Source organism: Bactrocera latifrons, unplaced genomic scaffold (genome assembly GCF_001853355.1).
Source record: "Bactrocera latifrons isolate USDA-ARS-PBARC rearing strain unplaced genomic scaffold, ASM185335v1 scaffold_137, whole genome shotgun sequence".
NCBI lineage: Eukaryota > Metazoa > Arthropoda > Insecta > Diptera > Tephritidae > Bactrocera > Bactrocera latifrons.
This window is the reverse complement of record NW_017534819.1, coordinates 801386-823195: the sequence shown is the minus strand read 5'-3', so window position 1 is coordinate 823195 and position 21810 is coordinate 801386. Positions and strand designations below refer to the sequence as shown.

Genomic DNA, 21810 nt, shown 5'->3' with positions numbered 1-21810 from the left:
ATTTATACAGAGGCTTTATGTCATAAAAATTGCTCACGTGTTTTTATTCTTTTTGCTTTAGAGTTAAAAMATCCATCAAAATATTGCTAAATCGTGAAGCAAGTCGGAGAGTTAACTTAAAAGGCAGCTTAGTCCAATATGCTTGTTTTTAATCAATATTATGCCAATTCAACTCTTCTAAAAAATTGCGTTCTAACCTCCTAACTTCAATCTTTACCTAACTCCACCGCAATTTGTGTGCGCCCATCRCTTTTGGTTCATGTTGGTTGGTCTGACTAATGAGCTAAACAGAAGTGAGTCAAATAATTTAATCTAWGTTTTTTTCTCATTTTGCTTTCAAACAACACTTTATTTTATTTCAGAATAAATCCAATTAAATTCACATCTTTCCAATACTCGCAAAAGTAGTAATTTTAACAAATTTTTAATTACTATATTTTTCAGTACAAATAAAGTATGTATTCATAGCCAATTTCAAACTYTTTTTGTTTTTGCTTACATACATACCTACATAAGTATAGTATAATAATTTGTATATATGTATGACGAATGCAATTTGGTACGATTATGCATACAAACAATTTGATTTTAATAAATGTCGTTATGTATGAGTAAATGTTGTAGTAATTAGCGTTAGGTAGCTGCTGTGTATGCATGAATCCGTTATAATTACGTTTGTATGTATTAAATTAATGTCAATGCATGCKATGTGTAGATTTGGTAGAATTCGGCGTAGCTTGGTGTTTGAATATAYCATCTGAGTAAATACTTTTGTATAAATGTGTTTAATTAAGGCTTGTAAGTATGGTATATGAAGTTCGTTTATATGTTTCTTTAATGCTATTTTAAATAAAAGTCAGTTTGCACTTAACTTCTTACGTCTTTTCAATGTGTGTACTTTCAGCAAACAACAATTATTATGCAATACACTTTTCAAGTATGCTAAAATTTTACTATTCTTATACACTGTTTAACTTTATGCTTAAGTCGTATGAATTCGAACTGCCGTTGGTTGTTGAGACCAACGACAATTTCGCTAAATTTGCTAATCTGCTTGCCGTTTCGCTTGTCGTTAATAATTTTGCTAAAGCTTTAAAGCCAAATAKAACTTGCTTTGCTTCCAGGTTATCATATAATTAAAGCGTAATGCGGTTTTAVTTTTATTATGTTATTACGAGCTCGCTTAAGCTAATTGGTTTTTCAAAATCCAAATTATTTGCATATCCCTGCCACTAAATATTGCTTAGAAGTGCATGAAAAACGTTAAACAGGAGGGAATATCGTAAAAATATTAACAAAGGAAGMAGGATGATAAAACAAACAAGTTTCAAAAATAATTCGACTTAATGCTGTTCTTATTTTAAGCAGCTAAAGAAGTTCGAAATCTTAAACTGAGTCAAAGTTCTCTGCACAATATTAAAAACTGTTCAAGGAGCATCTTTGGTTCACCTATAACGGAAGTGAAGTCTCTGAAAATAACTCACGTGTAAACAAATTGAGCGATTCACACATTATAGAGGCAGAAAGCATATTTGGGATAATACTGTATTGAAAAGCTTTCTGGGCGCTATTTTAGGGTTATATCCACTTGAATTTGATTTTTTTTGGCTTATATGTACATATCGTCACCTGAAATGCAAAACTCCGAATCATCAAAAAAAAAAAAAAAAAAATGAATATCAATGTCAGATATAATAACCAATATATAACCATTTTATAACGAAGACTTTAATTTTTTCAACATGAGTATCTGATAACCAATATATAACCACTGTATATCCTATATATAACCATTTTATAACCAAAACTAAAATTTTGTTTAAATTTTAGTGGTTTTCATTATATTGCTTTTGCTTCACCTATAAACCTATCAAACGTGATATTACTTTATTTTGCATTGTACATAGGTGATTGTATATAGAAAACAGGTAGATTTGAGAATATTATTGGAAAATTTTAAGGTAATTTGCCGAATAGTTTTCAAGTTATGAGCGCAWTTATAAAATTTTTGAACTTARTGTAATCAGTCCACAAAATTTCAAACTCGCTCCGACTCCATTTCGGTTATATTTATCAGGTAATGTTCGAAAAATAATAGTTTTTAAAGTATTTTGCTTTTTGACCATCTGAAGTGTAAATTTTCACAAAAAAAAAATATTTACTTTGGCAACCCAAAATTTGGTCAAAAATCTATATTTTTACTACTGCTCCTTCTTAGCAAACCTGTATTCATCTAAAGTAATGATATTTTAATTTTATCTTAAAATTGAGAAAATTTTAAATAGAAAGATCGTTCTCAAGCCCAKTCAACTGTTTTCGGAGATCCTGCAACAGATCGACTAAGGAATCAAGGGCATCCAAAACTTTTCAATAAGAATCACTGAACATGAAATTCGGCACATTCTCAAAATGTTATTTCATTAATAAAAAMTCAACAAATAAGTATCTATCTCCTCCAAAAAATGCACGACAAAACGTRTTTTTCTGACTTGCAAGTGGATATAACCCCCTAAGTAAGGACAAACTCCTTAGAACGCGAGTGAATAGTGAARAATGCGCATGCTTTGAAATTGAGATTTATCGAATAGTTCGGGAAATTGTACGCATTTCGTTTYATAAGCAGATTGCAACTTATTTTTCATGTCCTGATCAAAACTTCTACAGTCCGTACACTWAAAATATTTTGATTTATGCAACAGTGTGTATGTAAAATATATGTTCAGTTCAAATAAACTAGTTAAGCTTAACCTTTCTTCGCTTCAAAACGATTTTCAATAATAAATGCGACTTTCAATTATTTCTAATAGTAAATAACGAGTGTTTCCTAATATTAAATATAAATGTATTTTGACCAAAAGTTTATGCGCGCTTAATTTTGCATATATTGTATAACGCTAGTGTGTAAGCACTTTCGCCTTCGCTTTCGCATATGATTTACTGTTTCAAAGAATGTGCCTGATGAATAGCTTTTAATTTTTACACGATGTCTTACAAATTTCGAAAATATGTCAGCTACGAATGGCAATGGGAACTATGTGGTATATTGTATAAGTAATTGGTGGTTGTTGTGGTTTRTGATGGAGGTGATGGTAAKATCTTTGWAATGCTAGAGTTARGTTCCGCAGTGCTTTAACACTTACCGTAGCCCTCGCCCTGCAGGAAAAGCCTGAAGGCCTCGGCCAATTTCGCCGGCTGTTCCTCCATCACCATGGCGCAATCGGAGATCTGCAAAGCACAGAGAAATCCATCATTTACAAATAAATATATACAATAGTTGCAAAGTTGTTTGGCAAACCTTCATCCAAGATGAGTTTGTTGGATCCAAGCGCCCATTGAAGGTAACGGTGTCGTCGACATGTGGYGATAAGGCGCCAGTAATATTAATAACCGGCATTTTCAGTGTGCACGACGATGGCTGCGTACCGGGAGTGCCAGGTGGTGTACGTGTAATATTCAAATCGTTGCGATGTATGTACGAATTGATGAACATGGCCAAGTTAGTGGGATTGACGCCGCGTTCAAAGTGTTGCTTAAACATTTGCACCATATCGTAGTTGCGCTCCTCTGGATTGCGGCCCAAATGGTGCCACATCAAATAATCGATGACGCTCTGAGTCATACCTTTGGTACGCAAGAAACGTGTATTGAAACTCTGGTAGCCCCACTCGATCCAGCCGGACTGTGTCGAAACGCAATTGATGAGCACCAAGGCGCCGACCTTATCCGGATGGTTGTGAGCGAAGCGTGCCAGTATATTGGCGCCAGCGCCAACACCGAAGCCGATCACTGATTTCAGACCAAAATGCGACATCACGAAAACCAGCTGAGCGGCCAATTCATCCATGGTTGGATAGACGTAACTGCGGGAGGGAAGTATTGTTAAAGTGACAGTGGTTTGCATTTTTATATAAAACATTAATGTATTTAAATATCCCAATAATGCATAAGATCGAAAATTGTGAACTGATAAGAGTACTTCTAACTCAGAAAACGTAAAAAAGGAGTCTGTATGTTACAAATGTTAAAAAAAGTCTAAACGACTTGACTAAATACATCTTTAGAATCCGTTTTGACATATTGGCTGCTTGAAGTGACATTTATATGTCATTTATTTGAAAATAAGTTCAAGATTTGTTTATGTAAAAACATTTCTTTTCATTACAACATTAAAAAAAAGACTAAATTTCAAGTTCACAGACTAACATTAGTCGATCTGTSGTCATAAAGTCGTAATATAAGCTCGTCGTCGTAAATAAGCTCTTCTCAATTTAAGCCGAATTTTTCGTGGTTATTAACTTGAAACCTAATATTTTGTTCACTTTCTCTTATCAATCCACATTAGTTCATTTATATTTACTCTTCTGGCAATGTAGGTGCTCCTTCCTCTTGCCCGGGAGCTGTCACATGATAGACGCAGAAATTCTCAAGCAAACTACGAAGTGGCGGAAAGTTGAAAAATCCAGCAAAGCTAGTAGCATCTGAAAACAATTAAAAAAAAAAAAAAGATTTGAAAAGTTTCTTTAAGGGGTTRTATGGGTTTACGGGTTTAAAAATTTTTTATTGTCTTATTAAATTCTACAACACTTCTAAAATGTTGTCCTAAACTTTCAAGTTGATTCGAGTAATAGTTTCGGAGATACAGTAAAAACTAAACTAAACTAGAAAACCTCAGTTTCTCTTCTAAAAAGTCAGATTGTCTTACCTTAGGGATCCACTCTCTCTCTTTCTTCCTCTTCCTCTCTTTTAAAATTTTTCTWTTCACCCTCTTCAAAGTTAATAAAAATCATTTCATACTTACAATTTAATCCCAGATCATGATACGTCAAAATTGCCGGCTTTGTAGTGTCGCCCTGCACGGACACGTGTATATCGCCCTTATCAGTGGGCACAAGACGTTGCTCGCATGCCTGCAAWGTGGAGCCGCGTGTGTATGGGAATTGCAGCCACACAGAGCGCAATTCAATATCGTCCATAGGATCGACGGGCATGGTGCTAAGTGAAGTGAAGTGAAAATAATAGAWTATTAGTACAAATTGCGGCCAATTTCAAATAACACTTTTTAACATAACCTAACTTTTGCATAATTATTCARCTGACTGCTTGGCATTATAGTATGTGTATATATTTAGTTGTAATTGCTAAGTGGGGACCGTATGGAATTGACTTCTATGTGAGAGCGGTTCATAGCTGCTATAATACAGATATTMGAGTAGCATTTGGTGTGTGGAAATGTGTTTGAGCTTGTGTAGTGGTAGGGTGTTATTTTTTTATTTTTTCTTAGGTTTCACAAACTAGCAGGAGACCTTTGCATTTGTATATATTTAGCTTTCATTCCGATTTATTAAAGTTAGCTTTAGTGTTTGCATTTCTTGCTTACTAACTATTGGTGTACATTCATCTATCGCAGGCAAGTGTATGCTAGGCACAATCAACTGTATGGATGCTATGCTGAGGCTTATGTTTTTAGGTTTGAGTCCAAATTATTTTTTGCTATATTTTACAATACAATCAAGTACTTGGATGCAGTTCCTGCTTGCCTATATATACTTGGGGRGATGCTCTTTAATGCGTCAATGCAACTAATTGCTCATACCAGTTGCTAAGCTACGTGTTTCAAGACTATTGCTAAGCTAGTTTAAGTAAAAAATCATACATACTAAGCTAGTAAAATATAATAAAATTATTTTAGTAAAAAGTATAAAATAAATAGTCATAACAAACTGAGCAAGTATTCAATTTTTTACGGAATATAAAAGCTTAAGGAAAATACATACAGTAAAACTTATGAAATTATATATACGTACATAATGTACTATATACATATCTAACGTATGGAAAATATACTATATATAATAAATTATATAAAATACACGTTTAGGTCGGGATTTGTATGTTTTGAGTTGTTGCTTAGCAGGCTATTCGAATCTTCACCGTTATATGAGAAGTCGTTTATTTTCGTATAATTTTTATTTCGTACTTTGGTTTTATTGTTATGGAAACTATTCAATGCAGTTTGTAGTTGCTAGTTGTAATTGTAGTTTCTTATTGTAGGCGTTTATAATCAGCGCGCTTACCCCAACAGACGTGCCTCCTCGGCCGTGTGTGTCGGCGCAGATGGCATCTTCGTGTTCACTGGCTTACCGATTTTGTCCCGGTCTCTGAAATAAACACTATAGACATGCAAGCGCAAAGAAAACAATTTGTCGAACCAAAAACTAAAAACTAAGTGTCAGCCACAAGCGATATTCATGGATCTAGACGAGCTTTCGGAGTGTTTCGTGTACATTTCTAAAGAGTGCTTTCCATTATGTGGAAATAAAGCAAAAGCGGTTAATTTATTTCAAAAAATATGATTAGAGTTACAWATATTTATAACAAGCCGAAAGTTAGCGAATATATTCAAGACATTATTAGGCACAATATACTAAAAGCGCTCAASATTCCGATAAAAGAAAAACTCTCAAGGTCAAATTTCAAAAATGTGTGTTTCCAGTATGTTCTATCATGTGATATGATTTGAAAAATCACTTTTCCGAGGAGCCCTTATTTTTGACTTCAGTAATTTCTTCAAATATCGGAATATTCAGGAGTTTTAATATAGTATTTTTAATCAAGTTTTGAATATATTCACCAGCTTGGGTTAGGTTAATCTGGTAGGCCAATAGGCCACTCATAGACCAGTTTTCCGTAAGGAGTAGTCATTTTTTATGAGCTGCACCGCTCATATTCACTAACGTTCAGCTTGTTGTATGTTTGTGTAACGTTGAATGTTTATATGTTTATGTTATTTACGGGATTGTTTTTTATTYCAGGAAAAAATTATTTTTCGGTTTGCGTAAAAATTTCATAATTTTTTTAAAATTGTTTTAATTTTTTTTTAAATTTTGTTTAATCCGAAATACAAATAGTAATTTTACATATAAATCAAGATGGTACAAATTTCCACAGTTCAGGAGTATTTAAGCTATTCAAACACGCCAAAAGCTCAAATAAATATCGCTTGCAATTATGCCTTTGGATTAATATAAAATAATTGTTTATAAGAAAAGGAAGACAATCCATCAYAGTAACAGAATTAAATGTAATACTTTACATGAAAATGTATGTTTGTGTGAACGTTTTGTGAGTGAAGAGAGATGGAAAGCGAAAGAAATTTGATACCAATTCACATTAGGGGTGCACCTAATTAAGAAAATATGGTTAATATATGCAATAATTTAATTATTTAGTCGTAAAAAGAGTTGACGTGCGAAAATGAAAACMAGAAAATGTTTTTCTTAAAGCAGCATTTCTGTTAGCATKTTAAATTTTCATRTTTAAAACTTMATTTTTTTTATATTTAATGTTTTTTTCTAACGAAAATCGTATATAAATTGATTATTAAGAATGCTAGCATCAACTCTTTTTACTTTTTTTCAAGCAATTTCCGCTCAAGCACACTCCAAAGTGAATTAGTATGAAGAGCTTCCGTACCCTCAGTGTCCGAGAAGGTTGAATGGTTTTTAGTTAAATGCTTTTTTATGGGCCTTTCTCCYAGTTTGCCTTTTTTTTTTATCAAAATGGCTTGTGAAGTGATGAATTCCTAACTAAATGTAACTAAGTAAACGAGATGCCGTTGCCTTTTAGTGCAAAAAAGGAAAGTAGCAAATTCTATTTAACAACAACAACAAAATGGAAGCGCATATTAAAACGAGAAATCAAAATGGCGAAACAAAGCAATAAATATAACACAGAAAGCAATAATTCTCAACATGCATGACTGGCAATGAGAACCCGAAAGTGAAAAACTGCGAGCGCACTACGCCATGTAACCGTAAATACGAACATAAATTCATGCGTAGCAAAGCAAAGTATAAAAGCAGGCGCATGCTGGGGCAAGTAGCGGAAAAAATGAAAAGCATGTTCAAAAAGGATATGCTCATGTAGATATTATGAATGAAAATATTAAATAGTTGTGCTTAAAGCAGAGTATATCTACTACAAACATAAAAACACATATATTTTTATGCATAATAAAAGGACATACGCTTGTAAAATGTATTTATGTATGTATATATGAGRCTATTTGGCTCTAAATGTGAGTGTGCCTTATGTAATGAAAAATGTGTGGCAGCGTGTACAAAAAATGAGTCAGCGACTTTAAAGTAAGTGGCATGAGAACGAGCGGATTTGCGAAAAAACTTATGGAAAAAAAGAGCCAAAATGCTGAACATTTTTAATCAAAATACGAAAACTATAAAAAAAATATTCGCTTTCGTACATAAAAACATTCGCAATAAGCATTTATATGTATATTATGTGCTGCGTCACACAACTCAGTAGTACATATGTACACTTGTAAAMGATGCCCTCAGCCTAATTCCATAGCATGCGAAGTATGCGCTCGTAAAATTCGAAATCAGGCGCCATCGAAACGACGCATGTTGTCCACAACAAATCCATTCACTGCTATTTCRGCAAGCGACTAGCGAAAGGCGTGTAAGTGGGAAGATATGCCAGAGCTTAAAAATAAATAAAACCCCACCCAAGGCAAATGGCGTTTCACGGATGTCTTACTTAACGCACGAGTCGCGCCAATCAAAGCCGGCATAATCTGAAACAGTTCGAACTMATGCAATCTCTTTCGCCCAAACTCATAAATACGAATATTTGTATGTGAATATGTTTACGGGTCGATTACCAATACAGTAACACTTGGAAAAAGAAGRAGTGGAGAGTGGAGTATTTCTTCTCACTCTTTGAGAARAGTGTACATTAAGAGTGTGTTTACAGTACGTCTCCAAAATGTCAATAAGTAGCAAATTGTAAATAAAGAAATGGTAATCAAGTTGATAGTTGGCAGATAGTGAGTTATGTTATTGAGTAGTAAGCGTAAAAATATCATAATRTTTGGTAAGCGCGCTCATATCTTTTTCAAAGKAAGCTAAATTGAAGTWMTAWTKGGTAGTCGAAAAAGTCTTTTCGTATTTCTAATCAAACCGGAGATATGCGACTGCAACGACATCTATTGACAAMATACGAAAAGGCTTTTTCGACTRCCCAATATGTGGGTAACTCGAACCTTTAAAGTAACGCTAGAAAGCTCATACCTAAAAGAACACTTTGATATTTAAACAAAACCCATGAAATMTTTTATCGTTCTTATATTGAAATGAACTTTTCTATCATAATCTACCATTATATCTAGACACCTTTGGGAAGCATAATCACAGAATAGCAGCACTCAATCTGAAATATTTTCAAAATTTTCAAAATTTTCAAGCACACTACATTCACAACAGCACCTGCAGGCATACAAATTTCAAATGTAGTATATAATGCATTAAAGCCTTGAAATCCATTAGCAAAACAAGTGTTTGCTGAAATGTTCAGTAGCCAAAGGCGGAAATCGAAATTTTGATTTCCACTTAACGCCGGCCACCCACACAACCCATCGCACCGAGTGGCTTAGTCATACGCGGAGACTCGGCGACGCGCAAACTACTCAAATGGCATTCAGTAGAAGTCCAAAAGCAAAGTGGGCACTCGCACACAATTCTCATTCGCGCTCTTGCACATGCGTATATTTTTGGTTAAGGAATTTTTATGGCCTTTCTGTGCAATAATTCAATGGCGCCATTTGTGTGACGGGTTAATAAACCTCAACAGCGCCGTCAACATACACTCAAGAATGGGTATATGTATTATATAAAGGTGTAAAGGTACCACTCAAATGAAATTACAGTCCGAAGTAAAAGTAAATAAGAGAACCACCGGTGCTTGTGTTTGCAACAAAAGGTTGTTTGCTTGGGCCGTCCGAGAGGACACACAACACAAATAAACTTGAACCAAATAATAAATAAATTTCATGGAACCGGCAATAGCTTATGATTAACGGGACGATAGACCCTTACAGCAACTCGTTTTAGTGCTGTSTGTTTATTTAATTTGTTGTTGTATATAATTGACTTCAATTATCTGACCACAATTAAAGTTGATTATGAGGAATAAAAGTGAGGTAAATGAAATAACGAACGCCAGTATATGTGTTTGTGTCCACCCGCACAAAGCTATAAAAAGTTTGCAGGACAAAGGAAAAACAAGAAAATTCACACACACATTAATAATCAAAGCTTACTTGTATACAGAAATACAGAAAAATAAACAGAAAGTTTCGCAAAGGAATGAGGAAATTTAACAAAAATTAAAATGCAAGAAGTAGTCGGGTATTTCGAAGATTAAATTAGTAAAAAAAAAGTAAATTTTTTTTATATCAGTATACATGAGTGCTTAAAACTTCAGTTTATTTCCTCACGGGTTCAGCACAAAGGCATTGACATTTACTAAAGATAATCCATCAACCTCGAATGTGCAGGTTGTAAACCGGATTAAAACTGACCTAAACAGGTTTCAGCTGTGGTCTCGTATCTTTAGCAGTTGGCATTCAATTCGCTGATATTTCGTTGCTTATACTTTTTCGCAAATGTCTGAGCAGTTTKTAAGTTTATTTTAACTCTTATAGTATATCCATTTAATATTTGAATGAAGTAAAGCAATGAATTCGCCAAAAAATGATTCACCAAAGCATGTGTTTACTAGCGACTTGATTATAAAAATTCGAATTATTGCGAGAAAAGTTTGGAGGTTCGATTATTTCAAGACATTTTGACTTTCAATGGCTTGCAGAAGTCCACCATTAGACTACTCTTGGGGTTATTTGAGTTCATTAATCCGTAGACAAAAAACAGATTCCCTTAAAGCTTAGTAGTCAATAGTGAACGTGCTATTCATCACATACAACTTGATTTAGTGTAAAGAGTATTAGAAACTTGGGTTAATCGAATTCGTTCCTGCCAGAGAAGTCGTGAGATCGTTTGAATGAATGGAAGTTTCAAACTTGTCAGATGCCTATTGATGTCTTCTATCGAACAGAATGAAATCCTCTTCAAGCAATTATTGCTGAACTGCATTCGTGAAACCGCCTCCTAAGAGCATCAAGAGCTCATTCCTCAACTACGTCGACGACATCGACCAGGCTTCGAACGCAACTAACTTCCAAAAAGCACTGGCCACCATTCACAGTGGAGCCATGAACACTTTCACCGACTCTCTCTCAGCCACCACCCATTGCAGACGAAGAGCTCCAGTTTACGCAAGAAACGAGGGTAACCCTTGCGCAGCTTCGTTCTGGATACTGTAGGAGGTTAATCTCCTACATATCTAGAATAGACCCCGRCATATCTAATATATGTATTGCGTGCAATGAGTGTCCGCATACCACTGGAGACCTCTTTACATGCCCCACTAACCCCACTCATCCGACACCACTCTCCCTTTTGGCGCACCCCGTCGAAACAGTTTGTTTTGGGGACGTTAGATGACGTCGATCACAACTTATCTAATCCTTTCCATCMTAATGGGGWTTAAGTRCWASTTACAACARCAAAYGRCAGATTAATTKTTAGACGACTGCAAGAATATCACACCCTCAATAAATTTGTGGCGAACTCAAAGGTTTTACCGATCTTTTAAAAATTTTTCGATCAATACTTAGCAATATTTTGGTAGCAGAATGCACAGGCGTTCTTACGTCTTAGCTGCCCAGGAACAGGAATATTATATTGGTAATCTTCAACCAAATAATTATGACTCCTTATAATTAATATAAGCTTCTGGTAGAACTAAAGTCAGGCTATTCTCGGTTATAAGCCATGCTTTTACAAGCATTTACTATTTTTGGATTAAATACGGTCTTTTGATACTTTTTCCTACATGGTCATTCTTATTTGTTTACATTCTCAGCTACAGTGTAGTAAATTTAATAAATATGCACATATGTATGCAAGCAACTCACTTTGATATTAAAAAAAAAAAAACTCATTTAACATGACACACTCGAATGCACCGGATTTGAACCGGTGCGAACCGGTGCCGGTGAGTGCAAGTCATTAAGAATGCTAGCAAATCCAAAGCGCCGCCGCCGAAGTATGAATGGAAGCGTGAACGCGACTGTAAAAACAACATAGACAGTGCCAACGTCAGCGAACGGTCGCAGAGTCGGCACCGGTGGCTATATGCAGTCGGCAAATTCGAAGAAACTTGCGAGTATACAATATATGGTGCTAATGCTAAAACCGATTAATAATCACGAGAGTCACGATCGTTCGCATGGTCACTAAGGTACTGGTTGGCGCGCCAAAGGTGAAGCACTGGCACACTCCCACCTTTTGAATAATACTACAACTTTTTTCTTGTTGTTGTTTTTAGCTCACGTTTATTTTGTTTAATAACAAACCATAACTGCAACTGTAAACAGACGCGCAACACTTTGTATGTTAAGTAGATCTGTGTACGTATGAGTGTGTGAAAATGCTGCTAGCTGAACGCAACTGTGGATTTATAATTTATAATTTTAAAATAATTAATTAAAGCAGCAGTAGAACATCGCTGGTTTGAACAATAATTTTTTAACATATAAATATTTTTTAAAGTTGCCTTTGTACTAATCCCCCAGTAGATAGTTTTTGAGATATCTTTCCGCTTATGGCATATACCGGGTTTCTCCGGAAAGTAATAGGACCGACTGGGTTTGGTAGAGAGCGTTCCTAGCTAACGCAAGCGCGGCTGGTCACTTGTCTCCGAGCAGCTGGAGAGTCAGAACAAACATTTTCGCGCGACGTATTTTTGGGAGGGGTGCAAGCCGAAAATGCAGCGTTCGTTACAGCTGTGTGAAACTCGGTAAATCTGCCACAGAGACGTTAGATATGATCAAGCAGACTCACCCAGATGTTGCTCTAGGAATGTGTTTCGGTGACATCAGGCCTTTTTGGAGGGGCGCTGATGAATACCGTATTGAGAGACCTGCGTCTTCGGCAAAACGGGAAAGACTAAGCAAGTCCAAAATGAAAACGATGCTAATTGCCTTTTTTGACATCAGAGGCATTGTCCACCATCCTCCTCGATAAACCATCAACGCGAAGTTTTACGTGGAAATCCTCAAGAAACTCAAACGAAGGGTCAAGCGGGTCCGACAAGAACTCGCAGCCGATTGGAAGGTGCAACACGACAACGTCCCGGCTCTCACCGCCTTTCTTGTGAACAGTTACCTATCCAAGGTCGGCATCCCAACACTTCCGCAGCCGCCCTAAAGCCCAGATGTGGCCCTCCCGGACTCTTTTGTTTCCTTGCCAGAAAAGGCCGATGAAAGGCAAGCGTTTTGAAACAACAGAGGGGATCCCAGCAGTATGCACCTCGGCTCTCAAGGCCATTCCGGAGAATGTCTTCCGTAATGACTTCAATACTTGGAAATCGCGCTGGCAGCGCTGTATCGATGCGGAAATATCCTATTTCGAAATTTTTGAAAGAATTGTAATTTTTTAAATCAACTCCGGCCTATTACTTTTCGGACAAACCATCTATGTAGCTGTCCTAGAAACTGACCAATCGAACTCAAATCTCTATATTGAAAGCTTCTTAATTTGAAAAGATGTTTTCTCGGAATTTGACATGGACTATTATTCAAACTATAGAACTATATATCGTCGCCTGAAATGCAAAATAACGTAACAACATTTTCGAAAATTTACAGTGGCATGAATGAAACAGGAAATAAAATATAACAAAAATATAACAAATAAAAATGTAATATTGGTTAAAACTGGTTTGTATCTGAGTGCAGAACCTAAAAATGTTGAACATATGTAATATTATGTATGTAATTTGAAGTAGTGAAGCATAATCAATAAGACACTCAATTTTGAATTTTTTGATCGTTATTTTGCATTTCAGGTGACGCTATGTAGCTATCAAACTGAGCGAAAAAAACAAGAACAAGGCTTTAATTCCCTCTTATGCCATAAAAAATCTCCAGAGAAAGGTCCAGCTTTGCGACAGTCGAAGTTGACATTGTTTTCTGGTTTCCCTTTGAGATAGAACTACTTCGCAGTTTGAGTTATGTAACACCATGTACATATGTATGTATACATTGTACGGCATATATAAAATACTCAGCCAACAACTCTTATTTGCGGTCATTCATCACACCAAAGGAATAGTTGATAAATAAAATATAGCTATTTTACTCAACCACGCCTCTTCCCTCCAACAACAATTAAAACAAAAAAAACAAGGATTTACTTTCATTCTCAATGCGGTTGCATGAAAAGTTTATAGGAAAGCAGAGAAGCACACACACATCAACACATGACGCCAGAGCATATATGCCAGTGAAGCTACTTAACTGCGGCGTGGCATGCTGGTGGGCGTCAAACAAAGTAGCACGCACACAAGCCCAGCGTGTGCAAGGGTCATATGAAAAATGCATGACAACATGCAACATCGGCAGCGGCAATGCAAAAAAAGGAAATTCCAAGAAATTACAAGAAAATTAAAGGTTGCGGCAACTGTAAAAAAAAAAAAAATAGAAAAACAAAAACAAGAATAATGCAATGCTGTATCGTAATATTTACAACATATTGACGCTGGGACGGCAATAAGTTGACGCYATTATCGATGGAGGTTACAGGCTGTGGTGGCGGCGATGCACCAATTACGCTTGAACATGCACAAAGCTTGTAGTCGCTGGTTTGCATGTACACATATTTACATACTTGTATTATATCTACGTGCATATATCTCATAGGTGTGTGCAGCGCTTGCTACTCGTATAATTAATGTGGGTGCAGGGTCGGTCCTCAAACTTACATACTATATGAGTTGACCGATTTGTCGTTCACTGTGAACGCCGTTTTATCGAAATTGACACAAATCGCCCACACATAATGCTTATATTCTTATACCTATGTATATTATATACTGAGTACTATACATACGAATAATAAGAGTATTTTAAGGCAAGGAATTCTCAAAAAATCGATAAATGACAMATTTTTATTTCAAAGAACATCTGCWAAATTTCACAAATCTAGAGTATTTTTAAACAAGGTAATATGCACCAGAAGTTACCGCTTTCTCAAAAGAAAAGGAAGGATGAAAATGTTCGGATCGATATCGGTGGATAAATCGACTTAGCTGGTAAAGGGTTTTTTCATAGGGTCGCTAGAAAAGTAGACCGATAGGTACAGCAAACAAGCTATTTTTTCCCACTCTTTTGACACTTCTCTTCACGAAAGCCTGCCATTTCATCATGGAAAGATATACGATCCAGCAACGAGTCGAAATTATTAAAATTTACTACCGAAATTCGGAGTGAGTGGCCTCAACTTTAAGAACGCTACGTCCGATTTATGGTCGTCATAATCGTCCTGTCACATCARGAATTGAGCGTTTAGTGGAAGAATTTGAATMMTCAGGCACAGTACAAAGTGTTCCAGTGAGAATAAGGAAACGAAAAGCTCGTATTAGCTGCGGCTAGCGCATCAATTGAGCATGACCGAAATCAGTCTACCACACCTCGTTCTCAAGCTTTGGGCATATCGGCGACATCGTTGTGGCAAATTTRGCTTTTGTCCTACACTTACAAGATAAAATTGACGTAAAGACTAAAGCCATGAGTCACCACTGAACCCTGAACAAATGATGTTAAGTGCGGTTTAKGGTCCGGTGGCGTCTTTGGGCGGTACTTCGTCCGTCTACTTCCGTTAGACTATTTCCTRTGGGGCTACGTCTAGTCTATGGTCTATACCAACCAGTCAGCGACGATTGATGAACTTCATACGAATGTCGAACGTGAAACTGCCGGTATGGCCGACTTATGTTTGGAAACCATCGAAAATTGGGTTCACCGTTTAGACTTCGTGCCCGAATGGCATCGAATGTACTTTCCCAGGAATAAAGAATTGATATCCCAAACTTTTGTAGCACACTCATTGAAAAATCTGTTATATACATTATATGTTCAGTAAATTTTTTTTCTAGGTGTAAAAAACATCGTGGCAAACTTTATATACCCTGTTTAAGGCTTGAAATTCCAAAATTTGTCATTTCGATGATCTCAGTTTTTTCTTACTTAGGAGAAGGCGGTAGGTACAAAAGTCGGTGAGTCAGCTAGTTTTTAATGACTATTGAAGTTATGGAGACTTCGAACCCGAATCACCTTTGTATTGATATCTCCTATTGTGATCCAGAGAAATTTTAACTTTTTTTTGGTTTTTTACTGTCAGCCGATTATTATTCACTAAATTTTCCACTTTCTCCATGCTTCATGACATTATTGTTTTATTTCATATCTTCTATAATTCTCTCACTCGCATTTTTTAGTATCGCCATTACGAAGCACGAAATAAATTTCTCACCAATTTTTTAATTGCTTATCAAAAGCGCTTAATTATTTCTAAACTTAGTAAAGCTCAAAGAGAATTAAGCACAACGGGAGTTCCTCGCGACCTGATTCGTGTTCAAAAAAATTTCATATTTCACATTTTCGTGCACGTGGAACTTGTGAAGACGAGTAAAGAGCAGAGTGTTGCATTGGGCAATTGAAGAGCTAAATTTAGCTAATTTGCGTGATTTTCAAGTTATCAGCTGCGGTGGAACGGCGTAGCGGTGTGTGCTAATTGCTGCAACAACAACAACAACAAACAAAAACAGTACATCGACCAGCTGCAGTCAGTTGCAGGCAAAAGCTGGTGTTCATTCACCGTTCACGGTCATCCCGGTCAAACGGCTGAGCCCATAAAAGCGGCCGACTAAAATGCGCTACTTATGATTACCCAAATCGTACGTCTACTCAGAGCATATAACTTATTATTTGTATGTGTGAATGGGTATGGCACAATGAGTAAGTTTTGTGTACGAGTCAGAATTTATTTGAATTATTTGAGCGTTTTCTAACAGATAACTTGGCGTGGGCAGCCGTTGCTAACAGCCTGGCAGGAAGTGTTAATTGAAGTAAATATGCGATTTATTTGTCTACACACAATTGAGGGGAGAGAGGTCAGGTGCAACTCGCAGAAAATCTAAGTAATTAGCACAAATATACATATTTATAGATGCTTATGTATATATATGTGAGTTTCAAAGAATTAATTAGAATTCCTAACTTGAAAAGCAGCTCACAATAACTGCTGATTTTAATTGTAATCTRCCTACCACGCCCTCTGTTTCTTTATAAATCATTGATAAATTATCTAATAACAAACCTTATTTCAGTTCTATGTAAGATGAAGCTCTGTATGGAAATTATTTAGTGAATTAAGCATACGCCAGCAACAATATAATTATTATAAAAATAAAAATAAAATGATATTGCTATTACTGCAATTTCTATGAAAATAATTTTTAGGGGGGTATAGTCTAGAAATCACATTTTGGGCCGTTTTTTGAATTTTATTTTAAAAAAACCAAACAAAATTATTAGTATACATTTATTATGATGTTCCTATTAATATCTTAAGAATACAGAAAAAAAATTTCACAAAAAATTATTAAGAATTAAAATAATTACAGGGGGGGAGACAGGTGTAAAAAAATGGCGCATTCTGGTGACATTGATCCTGAATCTCCTGGTGGTCTGCAAAAAAGACCAAAAAAAATTCTTAATCAGTAAGGATGCTGTTATAGTCCCTACCTCAGGGGACACGAAAAAAAATTCTTGGAAAATGGAGACTGCCTGAAAAAAAAAGCATTTTTTACCCTTTGTTTTTGAAATTCCTGAATTTTTTTAAAATACTAAAAACAAAAATTTTGACGTGATGCTGGCAGCAACGATAAAATATTATTTAAAGAAGGTTCACACAAAATTTCAAGTAAATCGCTTGTATAGAACTTGAGATAATGCCGGTTCGGTGTGGAAAAAAGTAGTTTCGAGAAAAACGTGAGTCAAATTTCGGGCAGTCTAAGTCATTTATTAGTGCGCTGGAGGATATGTTCTTAAGGGAGGATATGTTCTTAAGGGTCTAAACTTTAAATATATGAAAAGAAATCGAATTTTTCTAAATTCTAGAGTATAATACCCCCTTAAAAGTTTCTGCCTAGTCGTATATATCACAAAAAAAAAAAACAAATTGAGTTCAAATTCCATAATATTTTCTCATTGTTGCTTTTATAATAAAATGACTTTGTTCAACTCTCAGTTCTTATGTATAAGCTTTCCTAAACTGCAAATACACACCGGTGTATGGCCGCAGAGCATGTCGTTTGATTCGATCACACTTGTGAATGTGCAAAAATATTAATTGGTAGAAGCGAAAAAGAACTTCAAAACCTAGATTTGCATTTGATGAACTTTTTATATCCTCAGCGGAGCGATATTTTGAAAACCATTGACACGATTGCTGATGACATATGCGTGATCACCCTCTACTACAGTGAAGATCTGTACTATCATCTAAATATGTATTTTCTAACTATAGAAAAGCGTGACTCGTTACGAGCATTGAATGAACCTGAATGAACAAGCTTTTTTGTGGAATCGAAAAGACATAAGGGGACTACTTTGAGATAGAAGAAATGGATTTTGAAGAATAAATTACGAATTTTAAAATTATGGACAAAGTTTTACATTTTTGTTTTTATCCTAGTATACTTTTTTGTAAGTACAAGGAAGAAAAACCATTAAGCCCTTATTGTCACGTCGTGCTCCTAACATAGAGAAAAAATGAGAGGATAAGATGAACAATTATATTCAACTTTATTCAAACTACTTTCCCATATTATTCWTCCCAAGAGAAGCAAATTTTTCGATATTTCCAACAACATTTGCTGTTGCAAAATTCTCTTTTAAATAACAATAATCTGAACCTTGAACTTCGAAATAAAATGAAAGAGTTTTTTTTTATCCATGATCAAATTTTGTTGCATGAAAAGCTCCACCCCAAAGAAACTTTCGCAGAACAGTCTATTTTSATGTCATATATGGCGTTTACGGAATTTGTAAACCTCTTACGTATGATCGTTTCTCAAAATCCAGATAAGACGCAAGAGGTCAGTTGTTGATATTTTTTCAAATTACCAAAATTTATGCCCTTAAAATGAGATAAATTTTTCTACTTTTTGCTGACTTCACGCTTTAATTTYCCATAACATTACAGGTGAACCGCGTATGGCAGTTGTCACCCTGTATTAGATGCCATCCAGCGAAATGCATATGAAAACGTGTAATACTTGTATATGCATGACAGAAACGGTAAATGAGTCAATGTGAAATGCGATCGAACAGCGATTGGTCGCACGAATGTAATTAAATATGAAAGCTAAAGGAAATTGCAAAAAGACCAGCGTAAAGAGCGCTGCAACGCGGCACTCAGTTTCAATGAAATGTGATAAACATTTATGAAATTACAGTGAATAATTTACGCAGGAACTTGTGGGTGTATGTGTGTGTGTGTGTGTTTGTGTACATGTACCTGACATATTCAGACACAGAATGGCTTGTTCTTGCTGTGAACGTCGATGGCTGATGGGTCTTTGCTGATAACTGATGACTAACTTTGTTAATGACCATAATGACATTGTTGCTGTTGTTGGTAATAGTGCAAAAGTGGTAACTAAAGTGTAATATATATGGTATTTTGTAATATTCACGCAACAATAATTGACTTTGTTCCAGTAACCAACAGCTATTTGCAGTGCACCACACGGGGCCGAGAGATGCCCAGTGAAATGGGCGAAATGACCTAATAGCACAGAGACCCACGCTGTGGGTATAAAGTGCAATTTCACTGAAAATTCGTCCGAAAGCAGAGGTCAAAAAGTCAAAAGCACACGCACACACACACAGGCGCACACACGCACATTGGCAGTTTTACACTTGTATGGGCTTGTATGTGAATGTGTGTCTGCAAAGCAAATGGCTGTAAGTATTAAATAAGTATATAATTCCATTTATTCATGACAGTGGTTCCAATTTCAGCTGCTTGKGGCAACATTGACATGCATATATTACATTTACATATGTAAATTTGCCAACAGCAGCAGCAGCGTTTGGTCAATGGACACGACTGAGCGAGCGAGGGACGGCGCGTGTTGCAGCAACACCAGTTGCGAACAGTCGAGCGCTGCTTGGCGTTCAAGTGTCGTTAGCTTGTTGGAAATTGGAATATGGAATTGACCAACTGCGCCAGATTTGCGCAATGCCAAGCAAGAAATTGTGCAATATTTAAACGAGCATGCAACAACAAAAAGCGCAATCATTTGAAGAGTAGCTGACACAGGCGAGAGCTGGCGCTGGAGGCCACAACCGCCTGAACTAGCACAAGTAAGCACAAGTACACCCAAAAAGAAGAACAAAATGGCACACAATCGAAACGGAATCAAGTGCAGGCAGCATGTGGCAAGTGGCAAATGACATGTTCGTGCATTTACAAAAGCACGTATGCAGAGTTACATGGGCACTTTGGGCTGTCAACCCGGCCAACCAATCAAACGACGGGCGACGAGTCAGTCAGCCGGGTCATTACTAGCCATCGACTGCAATCGCCACTTAACACAGTCACTCGACATTTTCGTGCGATTTATTTGGTGCCACATGCTTGCCACCAGCAATTGAACTTATTGCGCCCAGCCGTTTGGAAATGTGCAAAAAATGGAAGAAAAAGCACGACTCATGTAATACGCTGAGAGCAGATTGCCAATGAATGTGGTYCCAACAGCGCTAAAGGGGTAAAAAGATGCGAAATGGCAGTGCGCGTAAGCAAAAACAATAAAAGCAAGCATCTCAAATGAACTGAACTGCAACAAATTATTGACAAAACAATGCGCATATGCGAARTCGTATTCTGTGGCTTGTGGCATGTGGCATATGGCACCAACAATTGCCTTGACGTCGCTGCTGCTACCKTAATGTTGATTTACATACTAGCTCGATAGCGTCGATTTTATTGGACGTCACGCTTGTTTGSCTGCTTGTTGTCTCTCTGTGTACAATTGGGTGCCTTGCGAGCGATTCACCAAATTCACAAACACGCTGTTGCCTTGAACTTTTCCATTGATTTGCCACCTCTTGTGTATTGTGCCGTCGTCTCAGGCACGACAAGTCACMGAAATTTGAATATTATTCCCACTAATCAAATCAATATTACAGCGAACTCACAGCCAGCATTTGCAATTATACTTTATATTTCATATGCTTTACATTTAGTTAATTTATTTGATGAAGGAGCTTACCAAAGTGGCAGCACAATTCATTTAAATGCTATTTAAATGTGTAATGGCTTTATGAATGAGAAATTGGTCATAAAGAATTCGGCAGTTTTAAGCACGATTGTTTACTGAACCATACTTGGAAGAAGCCTAAATGCAACGCCGGACAGGTTTTGAGGGTCGCAATCCAATCCTTTATAAGAGTAGTATACCTTCTTTTTTCAAAGCAAACATTTCTTTTCCGATTTTGTTTTTCAAAAGACTTAAGTGTCTTCTTACATTTACCAAAATGTGTTGAGTCGACACATAGAAAGCTGTCTCTTATACACATCTAGATGTGTATAAGAGACAGCGCAGAGAGAGCCCACATGGCGATGTTCAAGCACTTTTTCCTTAACATTTTTGATACTACCGTCATTAACAGAGCTAACGGGACGACTCACAGAAGGCAAGACTTCATAACTTCTCGGCATTTATTGAATTCTTCGTGGCACTCAAATAATTATTTTCGTGCTATAGTAGTCTTTTCAAAGGTGATATAAAACTTCAAGAAACTTCAATTGTTTTCTGTAGTAAAAATCACACAGCAAACGTTTCGCRTCGTAAAAAAGCTGCCAAATAAACACTAATTGGACATATGGAGATCAAACTTCAAACAAGCATAACAATATTACCAATTTAGGGAAAAATTTATCTATTCGGTTTGGCCGCGCAGCTTAAATGGATCATTCCGCGTCACACTTGACCAGATGGTATGTCCTTCGTGATGGCCTGATCTCTGAATTTCGCTCG

General features: G+C 36.3%; 1 protein-coding gene across 6 annotated transcripts in view; it reads right to left on the bottom strand.

The window, feature by feature from the left end:
- The window catches only part of LOC108965218 (protein NDRG3), a 62059-nt gene that overhangs the window by 17344 nt on the left and 22905 nt on the right, over nt 1–21810 (bottom strand). For 5 of the 6 annotated variants that reach the window (XM_018927454.1, XM_018927455.1, XM_018927457.1 and 2 more), the window contains exons 3-7: nt 6075–6158; nt 4799–4992; nt 4358–4478; nt 3296–3860; nt 3141–3225 (exon numbers count right to left, since the gene is read on the bottom strand). In XM_018927454.1, coding sequence (XP_018782999.1) covers nt 3141–3225; nt 3296–3860; nt 4358–4478; nt 4799–4992; nt 6075–6158 — 1049 coding nt within the window. The remainder of the gene's footprint in view (nt 1–3140; nt 3226–3295; nt 3861–4357; nt 4479–4798; nt 4993–6074; nt 6159–21810) is intronic. The other variant, XM_018927456.1, reaches the window with a different exon arrangement.